Source organism: Cryptomeria japonica, chromosome 6 (assembly GCF_030272615.1).
Source record: "Cryptomeria japonica chromosome 6, Sugi_1.0, whole genome shotgun sequence".
In the NCBI taxonomy this organism is placed as follows: domain Eukaryota; kingdom Viridiplantae; phylum Streptophyta; class Pinopsida; order Cupressales; family Cupressaceae; genus Cryptomeria; species Cryptomeria japonica.
Window position 1 is genome coordinate 461,934,323 of NC_081410.1, and position 19,725 is coordinate 461,954,047.

Genomic DNA, 19,725 nt, shown 5'->3' on the forward strand with positions numbered 1-19,725 from the left:
ATTAAGAACTAAGAGTTGCAACAAGAACTCCAAACATCCTCTACCAACCCAAACATTTCACACTCTCAAGAACTCACTCAAAAACCAACTTTCGAAAAATCTGATATAAAGACAGCAGGCTGGAAATGCATAACCAGTAACACCAATCCACACCAAAATGCTTCTAACTCACTCAAATCTTCCCTCAAAATACCCAGACTGACAATATGCATTAAGCGACCAAGTACAAACTGGAATATAGCAGCAACATGACCCCAGAGTAACAGCATGCATCCCAATGCACCCCCTAAAAACTACAGCTAGGCTGAAAAGGTACGATTTGCATTTAAAAATTGAAGACTCAAAACTAGGGGCTGAAAACTTACAAATTTCATCGCCCAGTGCATAGAAATAATCAAAGCCAATACCCAGAATCAGCAGGAACCCACATGGATACTTAGGAGTAAAAATATTCTTCAACCATGACGCCATCCAACAACCAGGAAACACACAAACTCACACAGAAATCAGAAAACCAACTGATGTAATCCATTCTCAATATTATCTATCCATTCCTCTGAATGAGAAATAGTCTCTCCACAGCTAGGTGCTATATCTCAAGCACGAAACTGACACAGGCTAGGAAGCTCGCAACTTCAAAGCACAAGTCTAGCACTATTCCGACAGCACTTCGTTATACAAATTTCATGGATAGCCAAAATGACAGTCCAAGGCTCCAATTTATAGCTTTTGCCGAACCAAATTTAAAATCAAACCCCTTATCATGGCGCCCAAATGCAATTCATTTCATTTCACCTCCTAGGCAAAGTTCGCCCAATGCAAATTTCACCACAAAATCGCCACTTTGGACAAACAATAGTTTATAACATAAAGTGTAAAGTGGGCGCTCAAAAATGACTTTAGATAAAGATAAAGATAAAGATAAATTTATTAATGTCCAACAAGTGACCACAAACGGGTCAAAGGGATTGGAGGTTACAAACAAGGAGGGCAACTGCCAGCAAGGGCACCAAACAGTGCCTGCAAGAGTGTTGTGACCATTTCACACATCGCCCCATCGCAAATGGGGACCCCCTCTTTTTGTTTGTTTTTTGCTCGTTTTCGCTTTCGTTTTTAGGGTTTTGTTAGTTAGTTAGTTGTCTGGATTTAGGGCTAAGCCTTAGGGTTTTAAATATTGCCTTTTCAAGCCAAAATCCAGTCACTTTTGAGAGCTTTTTGAGCTTCTTTTCTAGAATGCAAATTTTAAATGCAATGAATTCGCCAAAATGGTCTAATTTTCAATTGGAATGTTCATGCAGAGCTTAAACTTGTCTAAATGATGACCGTCAATGTGAATTTTTGTCTGATTGAATATTTTGACCAAATTTTGACTTTTTTGAATTTTGATCCTAGGCATTGGAATTGATTTGTTTTCGCCTCGTGAAGTGTTAAAATGTGAAAAATCTTGTTATTTTGGCCTGTAGGAGCAAAATCGCTCCTGTCCCTCAGTGAAGGACGGGAGCTCATTTCCAAATATCTCATTGTCCTTGCAGAGTCCAGACGAAGTTTACGTTTGAAGTGATGGAGAACGACAAGATCTTTCCATTGAATATAAATTGAAGATTTTCATGAGGACAGAAATGCCTCCAGGAGGAAAATCGCTCCTGTCCCTCAGTGAAGGACCGGAGCTACAATTCAAATTTCACCTTGTCCGTGCAAGATTTTGATGACTTAGCAATTGGAGGACGTCCGAAGGAAGATACTTTGCCAAATGAATATAATTTGAGATGCAAAAAATGAAGGAAAATGACCTATATTGACTAAATCGCTCCTGTCCCTCTCCAAGGGACCAGGGCGAGGTACCTTGTAGCTCTCGTCCCTCTCCCAGGGACCAGAGCGATTTCCTCCATTTTGCAAAATCCAGACAAGGGTCAAGGCAAGTTTACGTTCAAAAACGAAGGATAACATGAGATGAATGCATTGAATATAAATTGAAGATTTTTGGGACGTCCATACCAATGCTAAATGCCTAGTTCGCTCCTGTCCCTCAGGAAGGGACCAGAGCGATTTTTGATATAATTACCTTTTTTTGCAAAATTCCAAACAATGTCAAGGCATGGACGGATCGAGTAAAGAAGGACGAATCCGTTGAATATAAACTTAGCGCATGGCAAAGTGAGATGAAAGCCACAAGGGAAGGATCGCTCCTGTCCCTCTCCAAGGGACCAGGGCGATACAATGGTGAAGATACGTCCCTCCAAAGTTCAAGGTCGTCCCTCCAAGGTTCAAGGCCGATCCAAGCCAGGACGAAAGGTGGCGAGGACATTTCAAGGCATTTCCATCAAGCGCAACGTTGCAAAGGTCATCACATGGAAGGATTTGCACTCTAAAGACCTAGATCGCTCCTGTCCCTCTCCAAGGGACCAAAGCGATATTTACATAATGGCGTAAATTTCAAAAGGCAAACAAGTTTCAAGTTACCAAGAGGGTCGAAAGGACATCATTCCACGCAATGAAGATAATTGCGAGTTGGTACAAACAAGGACAAGCATGTTATGATGAACTTCGCTCCTGTCCCTCAGGAAGGGACTAGAGCGATATTGATATATTAGATTAATCCATGCGAGATTTACGTAAAGACAAAGATACACAAGGTTACATATGCTCCAGGACATCGTTTGAAGACAATTTGCAAGAGTTTTTAACGTCCAAACATTGCTAATCAAGGTAAAAGTCTCCCATCGCTCCTGTCCTTTGGACAAGGACCAAGGCGATACTATCAAAACACTCACGTTCCTTCAAAGATCAAGGCGAAATGAGGATAGGAAATGCGAAGGACGACATTTGGAGGACATTGCAAAGAGGATCGAAGTTTAAAAGTCGCCAAGATCAAGGAGAAATAATGGATCGCTCCTGTCCCTCTCCAAGGGACAAGGGCGATGGTCCCTTTAATGCATCCAAACACATAATGAAAGCCAATGGAAATAAGCGCAAAGGACACGAGCAATGATATTTCGAAAGTCAAAGATGCAAGGTGAATGTGAAAACATGGAGATCGCTCCTGTCCCTCTCCAAGGGACCAGGGCGATAATGGTCATAGGATGCACTTGCTCGCACGAGGAAGAAATTCAAGTTCGAAGGACCACCAGATGATCGATTTGGGACGTAGAAATGAAGGGGTTGAATGTTGAAAACGCAAGAATCATGCCAAAGATGGTGAATCGCTCCTGTCCCTCTCCAAGGGACCAGAGCGATGAGGTACGTCCCTCTATTTACATATATTTTGGCGCCAAATTAAAACAATTCGAATTTGCTTTAAATGCTAAATCAATTTAAAAATTAAGAAATCCACTTTTATTGGCATTTAATATGGCGTTAGACATTAATTATTTTTTTTGCCTTTATTTAAAATCGAAATTTGCAATTAAAAAAACGCAAGGCATTAATAGTTAATTATTTAATTAAAAAAAAAAATCGATTTGAGCGCTCATTTAAGGGGGGTCGGCCTTGTCATTTCATTGCAAATCATTTAAAAAATGATTTTATTTTTTATTAAGTCGGCCTAAGGGGTAAAAGGATGCAAGCGCTATATAAGGGGGGTGGAATTATCATTTTCTACATCATTATTTTACCTTCCTTCATGCGAGTTGACAAGAGGCGAATGTAGTGCGAGTTTCATTCATCCAAGGTGGCGAAGACACTCCAAAGGTGGTGCGAATTGCATTGAAGACCAAGGGTGGCGCGCTTAGACATTCCAAAGGTGGTGCGACTTCAAACCAAAGGTGGCGTAGACATTCCCAAGGTGATGTGAGAGGTGCGAATTGCGTTGAAGATCAAAGGTGGTGCGAATTCGAAGACCACACCAAGAGCGAATTTGAAGATCCATCCAAGCCCACGCCTAAGGCGAATTTGCTAAAGACTTGGAGATTTATTTGTGCGAACTTGAAGATCCATTTGAGACCACGTCCAAGGTGATAATTGAAGATCACATTCTCTCCAGAGGTGGCGAAGTCAAATTTGAGGGGATCATATTGAAGATTATCTTTATACCTCAATTTTGCCTAGACAAATTTTGTTTTTGCATTCTAGAGTTAGCTCTCTATCGAGGTATGGCGATTTAATTATTATTGTTTTACTCATTCATCGTCATATTTCAAATTTTGATTTTTAAATCTCTTAGCTCAATCGTTGTATTTTAGGAAATGATAACTCTAGGGACTTATCATGAGGTTTCCTAAAATCTATCTCTCTTATCTGCGTTATTTATTGCAAAATCTATTTCTTATAATGAAATGTTGTGTAGGTATGGCGACCCCAAAGGCGGGAGCATCCACCAGTCGCTCGGCTCTCATGAAAGAAGATCAGAAGACCGAAGAAGTGGAGACCAAGATCGTGTCCAAGTGGAGCAACATTGGAGATACAAACTTGGGGAACTTTAGCACGAAGAAGTTCCGAGAGGTCCCTTACATCGGCAAGCCATCACCTGTCGCCCGGAGAATAATAGAAAGTGGCATCATTAAGGCGGCCGGTTTTCCTCCAGCCATTCAGTGTCACGAGTTGATGATCGAGTGTGCCCGTCATTACAATCCACAGTCCAGGACAATTGTGTCCAATGAGGGAAACATTTTGGCGTACCTTTCAGAGGAAGCCATAAGTGAAGCCTTCCATCTTCCAGAGCACAGGGACATGATATACAAGAGCATTGAAGGAGCCAGATCAGTGTACGATGATGATCCAGATGCTTGTCTAAGCATAATCAACAAGAACTGGCTACTCAAGAGTCGTCCCCGTCTGAGCAAAGTACCGAACACACCACACAGGATCGATTTCCAAGAGGAGTACAGAGATTTGATCACCATGCTCAACAGAGTTACAGGAGCACCTCATGCCTTCTATTTTGAGAAATGGATGTTTTACTTCATCCAGGTGATTGTTCAAGGAAAGGGTACAATACATTGGGCTAGGATAATTAGCCATTGCTTAGACGTACAGTTGAGAAGACTCAGGGCTACTAAGTCCTTCCACATGAGTTCATATGTCATCTATGCCTTAATCAGGAGCGTTGAGTACGCAGGACTACCTCACAGAGGAGTGATTGGAAGAGGACCCGGCGAGGTCAGAGTTTGTGAATCCTATACCTACTTGCATCATCCACCAGGGAAGAATTACAAGTTAATCAATGATACTTTCACGATGAACATCACAAGGACGTTGCAAGGAGGGATTCACAACAGATTATCTCAGGATGCCCAGGAGTTAATCAAGAGGTACGGTGCTTGGTTCATTCAGTTTCCCAAGTTCACTTACATTAGAGTGTATGGATGTCCTTTACCTCCATACATGTTGCCGAGATACCCGACAGACAGGATTGTATTACTTGAAGTAACAAGGCAGTTGGCAGCATATGTGAAGGCATTCAGACACAGACATCAGAATGGAGTTCAGGTACCTATTATTTTGGGTAATTCAGTTGAGGTATGTCCCAATGTCTCAGCCATGGATGATGCAGAGAGGGAGTTAGCCTTGTATCCTTTTTCATCTTTTGCTTGGAGGAATAGTTTTGATCCTCATGGACATTTAGAGGAGACAGTCGGTAGAAGATTTAGACATGAGTACCAGATTGAAGATTTAATGATGAATCTCCTAGATGATCTCGAAGTGAAACGTAAGATACATTCTAGATTGCCTTTGGATTTCATCAGGAAATGTAAGATTTACAGAGTAGCCGACCAAGCTCAGGACAACGGCAGGCACATCCAATCTTCATATGATAGAGAGAGCAAAACAATTAGTTTGAATTGGAATGAGCCCGAGGCCGTGGATTTAGATGAATTGATGGCACCAGTCTTGTCTTGTACTCGCAGATGGGTAGACATTCAACATCAGAAGTTGAGAGAACAAGGCATAGCCATGTCTTTTACTTTGGAAGAAAAGCTAGCCGAAGGTGGAGCCAGTGTTAGTGAAGGCAATCCTAATCCTAGGAATTCAGGTGAAGGTAACCTTCGATGTGCCAGTGAGGGCAATCTCCATTCGAGAGGTTCAAAGAGAAAGGAAAGATCAGAAAAGAAAGAGCCTTCCAAGAAAAAGCAAGGTGCTAACAAAGATCAAACACCAGGTACTTCTTCCAGGCCAGAAGACAGAACAGTTCGAGTGGAAGAATCCATGGAATCGATGGTACAGAATGACAGACAAGAGGAAGAACAGGCGCAGCATGTTTCATCCGATGGATCTCTTCAAGACTATGATTTAGATAATGATAATGAAGTAACATCTCCTCCCAGACAAGAAGAAGTAGTACACAAAGAAATTCAAGTTCAAGAGACAAGATCAAATATCCCAGATTGGTTGAAGGAAAGATTGACTAAGGTGATCGTAATTGAGGACGAGGACAGTGCAATCGATCTAGAGAGCCTTGTTGGACGTTCACATATGACAACAGAGAAGAAGAAGGCTACAAAGATGTCCAAGATGATTCGAGATGAGACTGGATCTAGAAAACTGCAGATAGCTACACCGGCAGCAGACAAATATGAGGGTGAGATCCTAGCAGAGGACTATCATATACAGACTATTGAGTTAGGACCATCTACAGCAGAGCAGACTTTAGATGATGCCACTGACACATTTGAGGCATTGAAGGATAAATTTAGAGAAGAAGTAGAAAGGAATAGAAAGCTTGAGAAAGAGGTCGGTGCATGGAGAACATATTTCAGTCACATCAATGAACCTTTGGGACGTCAGGATCCAGTTAGATCACCATTGCAGGCATTGCCCCTTCAATCAATCAATGAAGCAGAAAGATTCAGGAATATGGTCCAGCGTACATGTAATTGGATGGATAGATCTCACACGGTGGCCATTGAGTTTATTACAAGGATGTCGAAGATCACCCACCAGGCTATCCAAGTTCTTGAGATAATCCACAGATTGATGGCAACAGTAGCTGCATTTGCCCATACCAAGGACGTTGTCATTCCTGTCTTGAAAGTTATAAGACATACATCCAGAAGAATTTTAGCACAAGAGAAGATCTTGGAAGGCGATTCTCACAGTTTGTTTCAGTGGTCAACCTTACTCCATATAAAGAGTGTTCTCTTTGAGGACATCAGTATTAGATGTGGTCAAGTTGAGGAGGTGATCAATCCGATCCAGGACAGAGTATTTGAGGTACTTCGTACCATTCTTGGCAGAAGGATCGAGGTCGAGACAGATGTGGATCTACAAGAATTTGAAGATAGAATCAAGATCATCTTTCGCAAGGACGCAGATGTTACAGATGAGCAGTATGATCAGATGTATGCCACCATGCTCCTAATTGATAGAACTAAGGAGCTTGAACCCACTTGGGACACAGCTCTTCTAGATGCATTTGATCAGGTTATCCACTTAGAAGAGAGTATCAAGAATCTTCCCGAGATTCCAAGCACAGAAATCGAAGGAATTGTGACAAAATTCATTGCATATGCTAAGAAAGAGAATTGGAAAGGGAATAAGATTCTAGATGAAAGGTTGTTACAGATGACATGACATCTTATTTCTCATTGGCTGATACCTCCTAGATTTTTGTGCCAAATTTAATATTTGGCTATGTATTTAATGTTGTTCAGTAAAAAGGAGGTCATTTGTAACAAACCCTAATTAGGGTTTAGGTGTCATGATCTTGTCCGTTGATTTACTTTCAATCTGGACCTTTCATTGTAATTGGGGATGCTATTTATACCCCCATTTTTCATTTCATTTGTAATAGAAGAGTCAATAGAAAAAAATAGAGAATAGAGTTGAGAGATTTAGAGTTGTAAGCAATTTTTATTTTGTAGCAAGATTGAGTCTTGAAGAGAGAAGTTCAAGCAATTGTTGTATATGATGACTTGGAAATCAATAAAATATTGAAGTTATGGTGTTTTGTTGCAAGTTTCTTGAGTTATCTTCATGGTTGTTGGATGTACTTGAATCACGCTCAATCAAAGTAGTTTGTTAATTTGAAAGACTAAGTGTGAGATTTGATATTTGGTAGGATTCGCAATCCAAACCACTAGCTTCTTGCTGATTGTAGGAACGCCTTGCGTGGTCGACTGGAAAACGTTTTGAGTCCTTAACCTTCAAGCATTTTCGCATCTAGGATATGTACCTTCGTAGTAGTGTCCTTGGTCTTTGATGCATTGAACACCATTATTACCTTAGAAGATCGCACTAATTTCAGTTGAGTTGTTATCTTATGGCAAAATTGAAATTGGTTGAGTCTTGCCGAATCTCATTCATGCTAAGTCGTTCATAGGATTAGACTAGATTAGATTTACTCAAACCCTGTCCTTTTTCCTTTTTTTTTGAAAGTTCCTTTTAGATTAGTAAAACCTTCGAACTGTTGAATCCGTAAGAAGCCTTGAAGGAAACAGCAAATCACATCATACCACTAAAAAGCTTGTCCACACGTGGAGACCCCACTAAAAGAACCTTGGAGTCCACCTAACTGATCCTTTTTGCAGATCTTCAGCAGTTAGAGACTATTTTCTCAAGAGAGGATAAGATGCCTAATGGTATTTTATTCTGTGTATGATTGTGTACAAAATACACGTCAACAAAGAGACAAAACAAAAAACTAAACAGCCACAACACCGAGGCCAAAGACCAACCAAGCAAACCCTATGTGGCCGTAGCATAGGAGAAAAACCTCAAGACCAAGGGATAAGCTGCAGGGTGATGCCTATGAGTGGTCTGAGTCTGACTGGAGGAAGGGGACCGATGTATGGTCACTCTGCGGCTTCACCGATCTGGAGTGACCGGGGGAGGTAACCAATTGCCTTTTGGTACCACATGGGGGGTGAAGCCTGAAGAAGAAGGAGGTGATGACCTAGCAAGATGGAGGACATGAGGGGCACTGCAGTGAATGCTCTCGGAGTCTAAGAGTCTCCTGTAAGTTGAGAGAAAAGCATCTCTGGTTAGTGAACCTGAAGAAAGTGGAGAGAGTCTAAGTCTCTCTAAAAAGGCAGTAGAACCTCCCCCTGATCTCATAGTAAATAGGACATCGGAAGATAAAGTGCTCCTCCATTTCGATCTCACCGGTGTCACAAAGTTGGCAGACTCTCTCAATCTTGTCCAACTGGTGATCAACCTCAACCCGGAGCCGATGGGATCCCACTCTGAAAGAACCAAGGGGGATCCGGAGGGAATGAGACCAATGGCGTGAAATGTAAGAGGGACGAACAATGAGTTCGTCCTGCATCACAAGAAAGTGCTCCACATAGAATGCCATCTTGGAGCGAAGACCCCCATGGGGAATGACCCAACTAGTATGAATGTACTATCTGTAAATGTCGTTCCTAATGAATCTGTTCAGTTTATGTCTAAAAGGGAGGAGATGGAGAGGGGCATCAAGAGAATACTGGAAGGGGGGGAGACGATCAATCTCTATCCTGATAGAGCCAAGGAGGGCTGAAGCCCTAGTGAACCAACAACGAGCCCTCCCAGAAGGGACGGAAGATGCGATAGCCTCTGAGGAGTAGTAGGCGAGGTATGGATATCTGTGACGTCCAGTGCTGGACTCCGCAAAACCACGGAGACGGTGAAGTAACCAGATAAGATCGAAGATGGCCTCAAGTCTGAAGGGGCGGGCGCCGAACTCAACCAAAATGGTACTATGGGGGGTAGACTGCTTACACCTGATGATGCGTCGAAGGACGAGGATCTGGACCCGCTCGATACTGACCCAATCAAACTCCAAGAGGGAAGGACCCCAAACCACAGAGCCATAAAGGACAGTAGGTCGGATGAGAGTATCCAAAGAGTCATCTTGGACGAGGTGTGCTAGAAGTGATGGCGGAAGCATTGTCTCTCAAGAAGGGCCAAAGAACCATACCCCTTGTTTATGTGCGGCTGAATGGCAAGCCTCATGCTAAAACGAGGGCCTGAAAACTTAACCCCCAGGTAGACATATGAGGAGACAATCTCGATCTCATAACCACCAAAGGAGAAGTGAAGATGAGAGGTCCTAAGACTATTAAAGACCATCACCTTAGTTTTCTCCAGATTAACCGTCAGTTGTCTCTGGTCACAAAAAGAGGCCAAACAATCAAGCTACCTCTGAAGACACTTAGGAGAGGGGGCCAAGAGAACAATGTCATAAACAAAAAGAAGGATAGAGATCAAAACCTGATGAAAATGGCACCCATCACCCTCCAACAAATGCTCATGAAGGAAATCCTCTAGCTCATCAATGTAGATACCAAACAAGGTAGGGGACAGGGGGCAGCCCTGTATAACACCGATGGTGCTTCTCATAAAGTTGGAAAACCCAGCAAGAGTTTTGAGCCTGCGCAATACCCTCTCATAAAGTCTCATAATAGCGATCAAGAGTGTCTCAGAAATACCAATGTCGCACAGCCTTTGAAAGAAGGCCCACCTCGGAACAATATCAAAAGCTTTACGAAAGTCCACAAAGCAGCAGTAAACCTTTGAGGCACGATGACAAGACTGCTCAATGATGGCCTAGAGAGTCGAGATGTGGTCCACAGTCTGGTAGTCTTGCCTAAAACCTACTTGCCCCTTAGCACGACTGTGACAATGATCAAGCTCTCTGGAGAGTAGAATATTCAAGGCTGTGGCATAAAGTTTGGAGAAGGTGTGGCCGACCATGATGGTCCTGTAATTGTTGGGGTCGGTTGGAGGTCCCGCCTTATGGATCAAATGGATGATGTGGTGGGACCAAGAAGAAGAAAAAACCATGCAGACCACTTGATTAAACAGGGGAGAGATAAGCACCCAAAACAATAGTACCATGCTTGAAGAAATCAGCCTGAAATCCTTCCTTGTCAGCAGTCCTACTAGTGTTCATGACTCTCACCGCTTCCCTGATGATCGTGCAAGTGAAGAGATGGCAGGTGGAAGGGGGGGTGGGAAGGATGGGAAGGATGGGGAGCTGGTCGGGAATGTCATAGAGCGTGGAAATATGGGAGACCAACAGGTTATGATCCAACTCGAGGGGGATGGGGGAGTGACGGGGGAAGAGAGTACGCCAGAAGGTCTTGGGGGAACGGAAGAGGGAGGTCCGAAGGGCACTACCACACTAGGAGATGAAGAGGCGTTTATTGTGGCGGAGCAGGCGACGGTAGGAAGTTTTCAGCCATGTGAACGAGGAGTGGCGGTGGGTGAAAGAAAAACGGAGAAGTTGGTGTAAGGTTTTAAAATCACTGTCATACCAACGGTTCATAAGACAAGAGCGCCTAACCCTGGGAAGGGGGCCAGAAGGAGAGGTGGAGTGGGGGAAGGAATAATATAACTTAGGCACAAAATCGCCCCATTCACTTTTTAGTTATATTTTTTTATTAAAATATCATGTTGAACCCCTTAAGTCAGAACACCAATTACGCCTAGGCCAAGGATATTTAAAGTATTTTATTAAAAAATACTTTTCCCCTTCCAAATACTGATTACTGCCAAACAGAGCTGAGACTAAGTCAACTGACTTGAACAACTGAACTTGCCAAAAATAGAACTATCAGATATAGTACTTACTAAAAATAGTAAGTCTAGGAAACTTAACCAAAAAGATTGTTCTTCAAACCCTCTCGCTCAACTCGAGAAAGCTTGAAAAACCCAGTAATCATGACAACTGACATCAACTTACTAAAAATAATAAGTTCTGCAAACTCCCCTTAACTAATTGCATGTCATACCTCTGCGAAGCTTGCAAAAAACTCAGAAGGAAATCTCAATTCATTCTGCCAAACTCCCACCAGAACATCCCTGAAAACTACGAGAAGTCCTCCTAGAAAATAGGAAACCCTAATTTTCCACTTCCAGTTAGCCTATGGACCTCCGAAATAGGCTAATGGCCACTGACCTGCTTACTGTTGAGAAGGGGACATTACATATAGGGGTAAATAATTCCAAGAGGAGTAATAACTCCCAACTGCCTAAAATAGGAGGGGAGTTTTACCTACTTGGTAAATACCAAATTACACGGTTATACCTACTTAGGTGTTGTCCTCATTTTTGTTTTCAAAAATGAAGGACCATTACATGAAATTTTTGTGAAAAATTGAAAAATTTTACTCTATGGCATGCTTCCCGAGACAGAATTTCGACTAATCCTTGGACTGGCTTAATCCTCAATCCATCCTTGAACCACGTTTCGAATTTCGTCGCATTTTGGATTTGTTTGCTATGTTTTTCCTTCAATTTCGGGTTTTTTCTCCCTAACTGCAAGTGGGAAATTTCTCTTGAATTGCAAGTTTTAATGATTTCCATTGTTTTGGTCTTTGTACGGAAATTTTTTACTCATTACAAGTGCACTTTATTAAAAATAAGAACTTGTAATTTGCTTTTTATTTCCCCCTTGATGCTATTTGGCTTTTTAAAGTTAAACTAGGGATTTTTTGGATAAGTTACAGGTTTACTTGTAATTCTTTTGAAAAACCCCTACTTTAATGTTTTTTGCTTGTAATAGGGATTTTAAGCCTCTATTACATATGTGCAAGTTATTAAAACTTGTTGTAGGAATTTTATTTTCCCTTTACAAGTAATTTCTAACTTGCACATCTCTCTCCAAAACCTGATTTTGCCTAGAATTGAAATAAAGTGACATTTTTAACTTGCTATTTTGCCCAAAAAACCCGATTTTCTCCATAAAGTGCAAATTGGGGAATTTTAAACTTGTAATTGCATTTTTAAAACCCGATTTTGCCTTGTTGATGGAAAAAGTGAAATTTTAAACTTGCAATTGGATTTTTAAAACCCAATTTTGCCTTGTTGAGAGAAAAGTAACATTTTAAACTTGTTGTTTGCTGTCAAAAACCCGATTTTCCTTATTGCATGCAATTTTAAACTTGTTGTTTTTTTCAAAAAACCCAACTAGCGATATTGGAGGATTTTGTTGAAGATTTCCAACGATTTTTGTGGAGAAATTCAAGGAGGAAGGCGTTTCGGATTCCTTGCTATTTTCATGCATTTTTCAACTCTCTTCATGCCATTTGGAAGACATTATCTGTAATGTCCCCTTTTCTAGGTGACATGAGATGAGCAAGGGTTGACCTACCATTCGAGTTCCCGTAGGTCAATGACATGGTTAGGGGTCTTATTCTGAGGGTCGTGGAGCTTTGCAGGGGCTCTGTGAGCCATTTTGGACCTTCAGACGACAGTTCCTATTTTTTAGGGAGAACTGGCAGTTGACTGAATGACCACTTGGGGGACCAAGGACTAGAGCAGGATCCTTCTGAGCAGTTACAGGTGTTTGGAGAGAGGTTCCTACTTTTTAGGGCGATTCCCTACTTTTTAGGAGGTTGTGGCAGTTTCCATATTTGAGGTTCCACGGGACCATACCATGGTTTCAGTTTCAAGAAGATTGGGTGTGTTTCCTAGTTTTTAGGAGTATCCCTAGATTTTAGGGATGGGACTACCAGTTGGCCCATCTTGTCCGGCATCAGTCACAGACAGGTGACAAAGTCAAATTCATGTTTGGTTGGTTAATTTGGGCTATTATTGGATCTATGGAAATATTTTAATATATTTAAATATTTCCTAAGTTAGCGATTAAATAAATTAAAATAAGGCTATGTATATAGCCATTTCGGAGTAATAAGGGGTTTTTGGCTTCAGCTGGTTTGATATGCCTATGTGTTATAGCTCGTTGGAAAGGTCTTGAACTTTGCTACATGATTCTCACCTCCCGGAGTCTTTTTGGATGCTTGAAGCTATTTATTCGCAATAAAGTGATATTTTTCTATAGTTTGATGCCATAATTGGGAAAGTGTCACTTTAATTATAAAGCGCAAGATTTATTATTCTTTAGGGTTCGACTTGCAAAGGGAAAGGAGTTATAAGGAGATGAAAACCTAATTCATAGCATCTTTGATCATTTTGAAACTTGCGAATTTGGGAATTGCTCTGGAAGAGTGATTTTGGTCAGGGACGCAAACCCCAGGTCTGAGCTTGCTAGGACGTAGCCCTCAGCAGGAGTTGACAGTGGATTTATCCAGGATTGCACAGAGATTGTCAGAGGTAGAAGACGCATCTTCTTGGCCTGAAGATTCAACATGCATATTGGGGGTTTCAACAGGGCGGCTGGTCTATTTCAGCTGGCACGTGATTTGTAGTAGCTTCCACGCCTCCTTTGCAACCACGCCTTGTTTGTATGTTGGCTTGAAGGGTTGTATTCAGCTTATTTGGTCTTCCTTGTTCGTTGCCAGTAATATTCCTCCATCTGGCATCAATCCAGATTGAGAACAGCTCCAAATAAATGTATGGATTCTTGCTGAATACAAAACTAGGTTATTTGCCCGGTGGTATGATTTGTAGTATTTTCAGATTGCTTAAGTGTTCTTACATATGAACATTGTTTACTGTTTTATTTCACAGTTGTTGCTATTTATCAATTACTTTACTTATAACATCAAAACCCAAAAAGAAACAATCCCTTTCTGCAACTTTTGTCTATTCTATAAGATCACCGGAAAATTACAAAATATGGTATGTTTAATTAAGAATTTACAGCAGCAACAGCAAAAAGATTCATTTGAGATATTTCATTATCGCTGGTTTTATGGGGTTTTAACAGCAAAAATGTTTTTTGCCAAAACCACGATTTTCTTTCCCAAGTTGCCACATTTTCATCTCTCCTTTTGGCGTTTTTGCTTATTATGCTAAGGCATTGGGGTTTGATGGATGATTGATCACTTCTCATGCCATTAAGTTTGCATTTGGTGCCACGTTTTGCTGCCCAAGGCATTTTGTTAAAACGTGGCAAGGGTTTTGGAATGCAGTTAATTTCTTTTTAAGAGTTCTCCTTCCTTCTTTCAAAGATTGATCATCTTTTTGAAGAGGCATTTTCAGTTTGAAGCAAGGTTTGATTTCTTTTCTTTCTTTGTTTCATTTTCTTGTTTTCTTGTCTTCTTGTTTTTCCTTTCTGGTTGTGAATTTGTATATGATTATTTTGCCCCAAAAATCGGTTTTGTGAGAGAGATTTTCCCCTTGCAAGGCAATTTGTGAATTGCATTGTTCTTCACCATTTTCCCTCGATACTTGTATTCGGGATTTTAAATCCCGATTGCAAGTTGGATGAAAATAATTGTTCTTCCCTTATGGTTAAAAGAATTTAACCATCTTTAGTTGAAATTCCAAGTTGCAAAGATGAAAAATACCCATTCTTTCAAAATCGGATTTTTAGAACCGGATTACATGTTGAAAGTTCTTCCCATTTTCTTGAAGACGATCTTCCCAAAATCTTTTCATTTTCGCTCATATTAATTTCCATCATCCACTCATTTCACACCTTCATTCATTTTCCCCATTTAAAGTCTACCTGCGGTCAGCCATCCAGAACCCGAAATTGGTCCCAATGCACTCAAAAAACACTTGAAAATGAGTTCTAAAGGTCCAATTACAAGTGCAAACTTGTAGTTACCCATTACATATATGAAGTTGCATGTTTGTTCTCCACAATTGCAAGTTAATGCTCTTGTTTTCCCCACACATGTAATGCAACTTCCAAAACCCGAAATTCACTTGTGAGCCCATTTTTGCATCAATTTGTCCCTTCCCTTGTCAGTTCGGTTTGCACACACGATCTACCAAATCAATGGATTAAGGCATGGGCCTCATTTTGCAAGAAGATTTCAAGATTGAAGGATGATACAAAGAAGAGATACAACAACAATTCACGGTTGAGAGAATAGAATACTTTCAAGACAAAGATAGTCATGACATGAAGAGAACCCTTTCCCTCTTGAAAATCCAGTACTACCCCAAGCAAAAAGATAAGGTTGAAGTTCGTTGGCCAAGGACACAAAGATAATTAAGGATGCAAATTCTCGTTTCGGTTCAAGATGCCTTCACTGATCCAAAATACTTCAAGTTCTAGCATCCTGAAGCGACATGAAGATCATCACAGACAAAGGATGATACAGTTAGAGTCGTGTCTTTAGACACATAGAATAGTTTTAGTTATGCATTTGTAATTTTGTTTTAACAAGTTACATGTAAAAGAAATAATAATAACTTTGTAATTGCAAGTTAAATCATTACTTGCACTTTTGTAATTACATGTAAAGCAACTACAAGTTGTGTTCAGTTAAGACTGTAGTTGGAATAAGTCTTAGTTAGTTATTGAATAAGTATTGGTGGTTGAGAGAATCTTTCAAGTTAGTTAGGATCCTCCCACCTTTTTCTCAAGGCTCCTCCTTTATAAATACTTGAGAGGTCTATTGTAATCTTTATCTTTTGGAAAGCAAGCAAAAACTCTGCTAAATTTACAGCAAAGAAGTCTTTGAGCTTTCATGTGTAAATTCAAGAATTGAAAGGAATAGAAGGAAATTGCTCAAACTTTGAGTCTTTGTGATACATTCTTGAGTTTCTGTTCTATATTATCTTTCATGCAAGTGTTTTTTAAAGAGATTAATCGCATTTGATTTGCAGTCTTTGTGCTTCAAGTATTTGAGGTTAATATAGATTAAAATAAATATTTTGTTGAGAGAAGTTGTAAGTCTTTGTGCTTACACTTATTCTTGAGAGAGTTTAGAAGCAGATTTTGTGAGAAATAGCTGAGAGTCTTTGAGCTTATACTACTTCCCATTGTTTTAAGTAGAAAAGAATAAGATATTCCAGTCTTTGAGCTGTTATAATTTGTTCTTGATAGAATTAGTATAGAAAAGGGTAGATAGGACTTCACATAATCAAGTCTTTGAGCTTGATATTGCTGTCTCGTCCCAAAGGAAGTGACGGAAGTCTTTGAGTTTTCAGGAAACTTCATTTCCTTTCTCTCATTTCATTTCAAAAGTTGTTACTGCTATTTATATCAAATCGCTATCACTTTTCTGTGAAGAGAAAAGGCTATTGTCTTTCTTAAAAGAAGAAAGATTGCTGTCCCATCCTATTTTATTTTCAAAGTTGTAGTTAGATGGGGAGCCTTCCCTTAATTAGGAGAGTTTTTCTCACACGCTGTGGTTGAAACCACAATTTTGTATATTTCCCCAAGTGTACAAAATTTTCAATAGGGGTAAATAATTCCAAGAGGAGTAATAACTCCCAACTGCCTAAAATAGGAGGGAGTTTTACCTACTTGGTAAATACCAAATTACACGGTTATACCTACTTAGGTAAGGACAAACAAATGGTTATGGGAGGTGGCAAATAAATCCCAAAGAGGGGGTGACACTCAACCACCCAAAGGTGGGTGAGAGTGACACATGTAATTGATGGATAACGCAACATGTCCTCATACTAACCAATCTAATATAACCTATGCAAGCTTAATAATGTGTGTAGGAAAACTAAATATTCCCTAGGATAAGGAAAATAAAAACCTACAATAACAGATCAGGACTTGATCAAATTCTTACATTGTATAGATGGATACCCTAATCAAGAGACTGATTTCCAGAGCTTTGTAGAATATTGATGGAAAGGATACTATTTTTATCATATGTTTTTGCTGCTCTTACAATTTTCAGTTGTATTCCCAAAACAAACTATCTCTCCATTAGCTTATCATTGATTTGTTGAAGCTCATTTGATTTTGACTTCAAACCACTTGTAATTATTCAAAATTATTAAAAGAAATACTTTATTAAAAATAAGTAAGCTTGTGGTCTTGGATAAACTATTGATGTTTTGTGGACTTACAAACCATGCCTCTATCTTCACATGTACACGAAAAAACCAAATGTCCAATTCTCACTTCACCTTATATATTCTCTATTTCTCGTAAGTGCAGTAATTAATGTGACCATATACAAAGTTGATACAGATTAGCCCCCGTACAAATACACAAGTAGAAATGAGATAATTCAAATAAAATCACATTTAAGATGATATGAAAGAGTGTAAGGGAGACAAGTTTTAAAATGTCAAGAGTTCAATATCCTGACCGGTTTTCCTTTGTACTTTTTCTCAATGTATTTCAAATCTGGCAAAACATGCATGCAATTGATGCAACAGTATGTCCAAAAATCAAGTATAACCACCTTGCCTCGCAGATCCTGACCATAGCACAGAGAAAGAAATCAACATATGTGCCCACATATATTTATAAACCACTTAACTATCTCATTATTGTTGGACTGTGCACTAAACATAACTCTAACATTGGAATTAAACTATTAGTCACATTATTCTAGCACTGACTCAATTCTGAAATCAAAAATGTGGTAAACTTGTGCACCTGCTTTGATGAAGTATCAGATCCTCTTTAAATAGATTAAAGTTTCTATAGATTCATTTAAGTATAATACTGTCTCTATGGCTTCCAACTTAAACTAAGTTTAATAGAATGAATGTATTTAAGTTGTGCCAATGCCAAGAGACAAAAGTTCCTCAGTACAAGCTGTAAAAACTTCAAGGACAGTCAAACGTTAAATATTACATTGACTACTGGTATTCAAAATCAAACACTATTTTAAAAAGAGGCAAAAGACTATAAATTATAGATTGTGAGCTGTACAAAGAGTGGTCGGCCATGAAGTATGATCGAGCCAAAAGAAATATAGGAACGGGTACAAATTACAAAAGAGCTTTGGGGTCATTACATATTTTCAAGAAAATACCCATATTGACACCTCGTACTATGGTTGTCACTATAATATTTCCTGTAGATCCAATATCATATTCTGTTACTGTTGACATTATATGAAGCTGTGATATAATGAAATTGCAGAGATATATCCATGAACTCGTTGCAACTGATTATACATTTGTTATAATATCCATAGAGAAGCTAGGGAGAGGACAAAAAGCAAAAAAAGAGAGCAGCCACATAGAGTCCGATGTGGCTTATCTAGCTCGCCAAAATTAGGTTGAGGGTAGCACCACTTGCTAGGGTCTGAGGGTGAGAGAGAGAGAGGGGTAGAGAGAAAGGTCTAGAACTTGGGGGAGAGAGGAGAGAGTGAGATAGAGAGTGGTAGAGAGAGGGGATAGAGGAAGAGTGATAGGGATTCAGACTTTCATACGCACTCCATTGTTATGTGCGGATTCAGATTCAATGGTGTGCGTTATTAAGATATTAGCTATATGGAATTTACACTATACTAGGTATAGTAATATTATGATCAGCAATTATGAGACATTACAATAGTGATTAATTACCAGCATACACCGATTGGCAAGAAGGCTAATCGTAATTTATATAGCCAACCAATTACATATGGGAAGGGGAGATCAACATAAAGATAAGAACATCGGTTAGTATGATGAAGTGGTGCGTTTACAACCTTAGCAAATAAAGATGTCTCTATCTTCAAATGGTCACACCCGATGGAATATATATAATTAATCATGTCATTGCCAGAGGGCATGGAGGGGATATATAATGTTTTCTATTCCAGGCGGAAGAGTTCTTAGGAAGGCCGAAGGCCCAAATACCGTATCCACAATCCCAAAGGGGCATATATCAGAGATGGCACCCTTATTGTATGTCGTTCAAACACAACAATCAGAAACGGCACAATTGCTTGCAATAATACTCAGACTATTAAGCGGATCAGAACTATTATTAGTAGGTTACAGATGCTTAATATATAAGACGATTGCATTCTTATACAGAGTTAATAATGAAATTAATTTAGAAGAATAATAAAAATAATAATAGTAATAAAATTGTAATTATTACAATTTGTTTATGAAATGTCTGCAGTACAACAAATATTATAATACTATTTTAAAATAAGTAATAATATAATTATAGGGAATATTACCAATACCGAAGGCTGTAATAAGGAGATCGGAACTGTTATAAAGCTACAGGCAGTAACATCTTTTGTTCTC

At 39.7% G+C, this 19,725-nt stretch overlaps 1 protein-coding gene across 6 annotated transcripts in view; it reads right to left on the minus strand.

Annotated features, from left to right (window-relative positions):
- Window positions 1–19,725, minus strand: part of LOC131050980 (protein SUPPRESSOR OF QUENCHING 1, chloroplastic) — a 381,968-nt gene that overhangs the window by 259,582 nt on the left and 102,661 nt on the right. For 5 of the 6 annotated variants that reach the window (XR_009358237.1, XR_009358236.1, XM_059207434.1 and 2 more), the window contains exon 13: window positions 17,835–17,945. The exons of the other annotated variant lie outside the window; for it this stretch is intronic. Coding sequence is in view for 3 of the 5 variants with exons in the window: in XM_059207434.1 (XP_059063417.1) it covers window positions 17,835–17,945 (111 nt within the window). In the remaining 2 variants the exon portion in view is untranslated. The remainder of the gene's footprint in view (window positions 1–17,834; window positions 17,946–19,725) is intronic. 6 annotated transcript variants of the gene reach the window in all.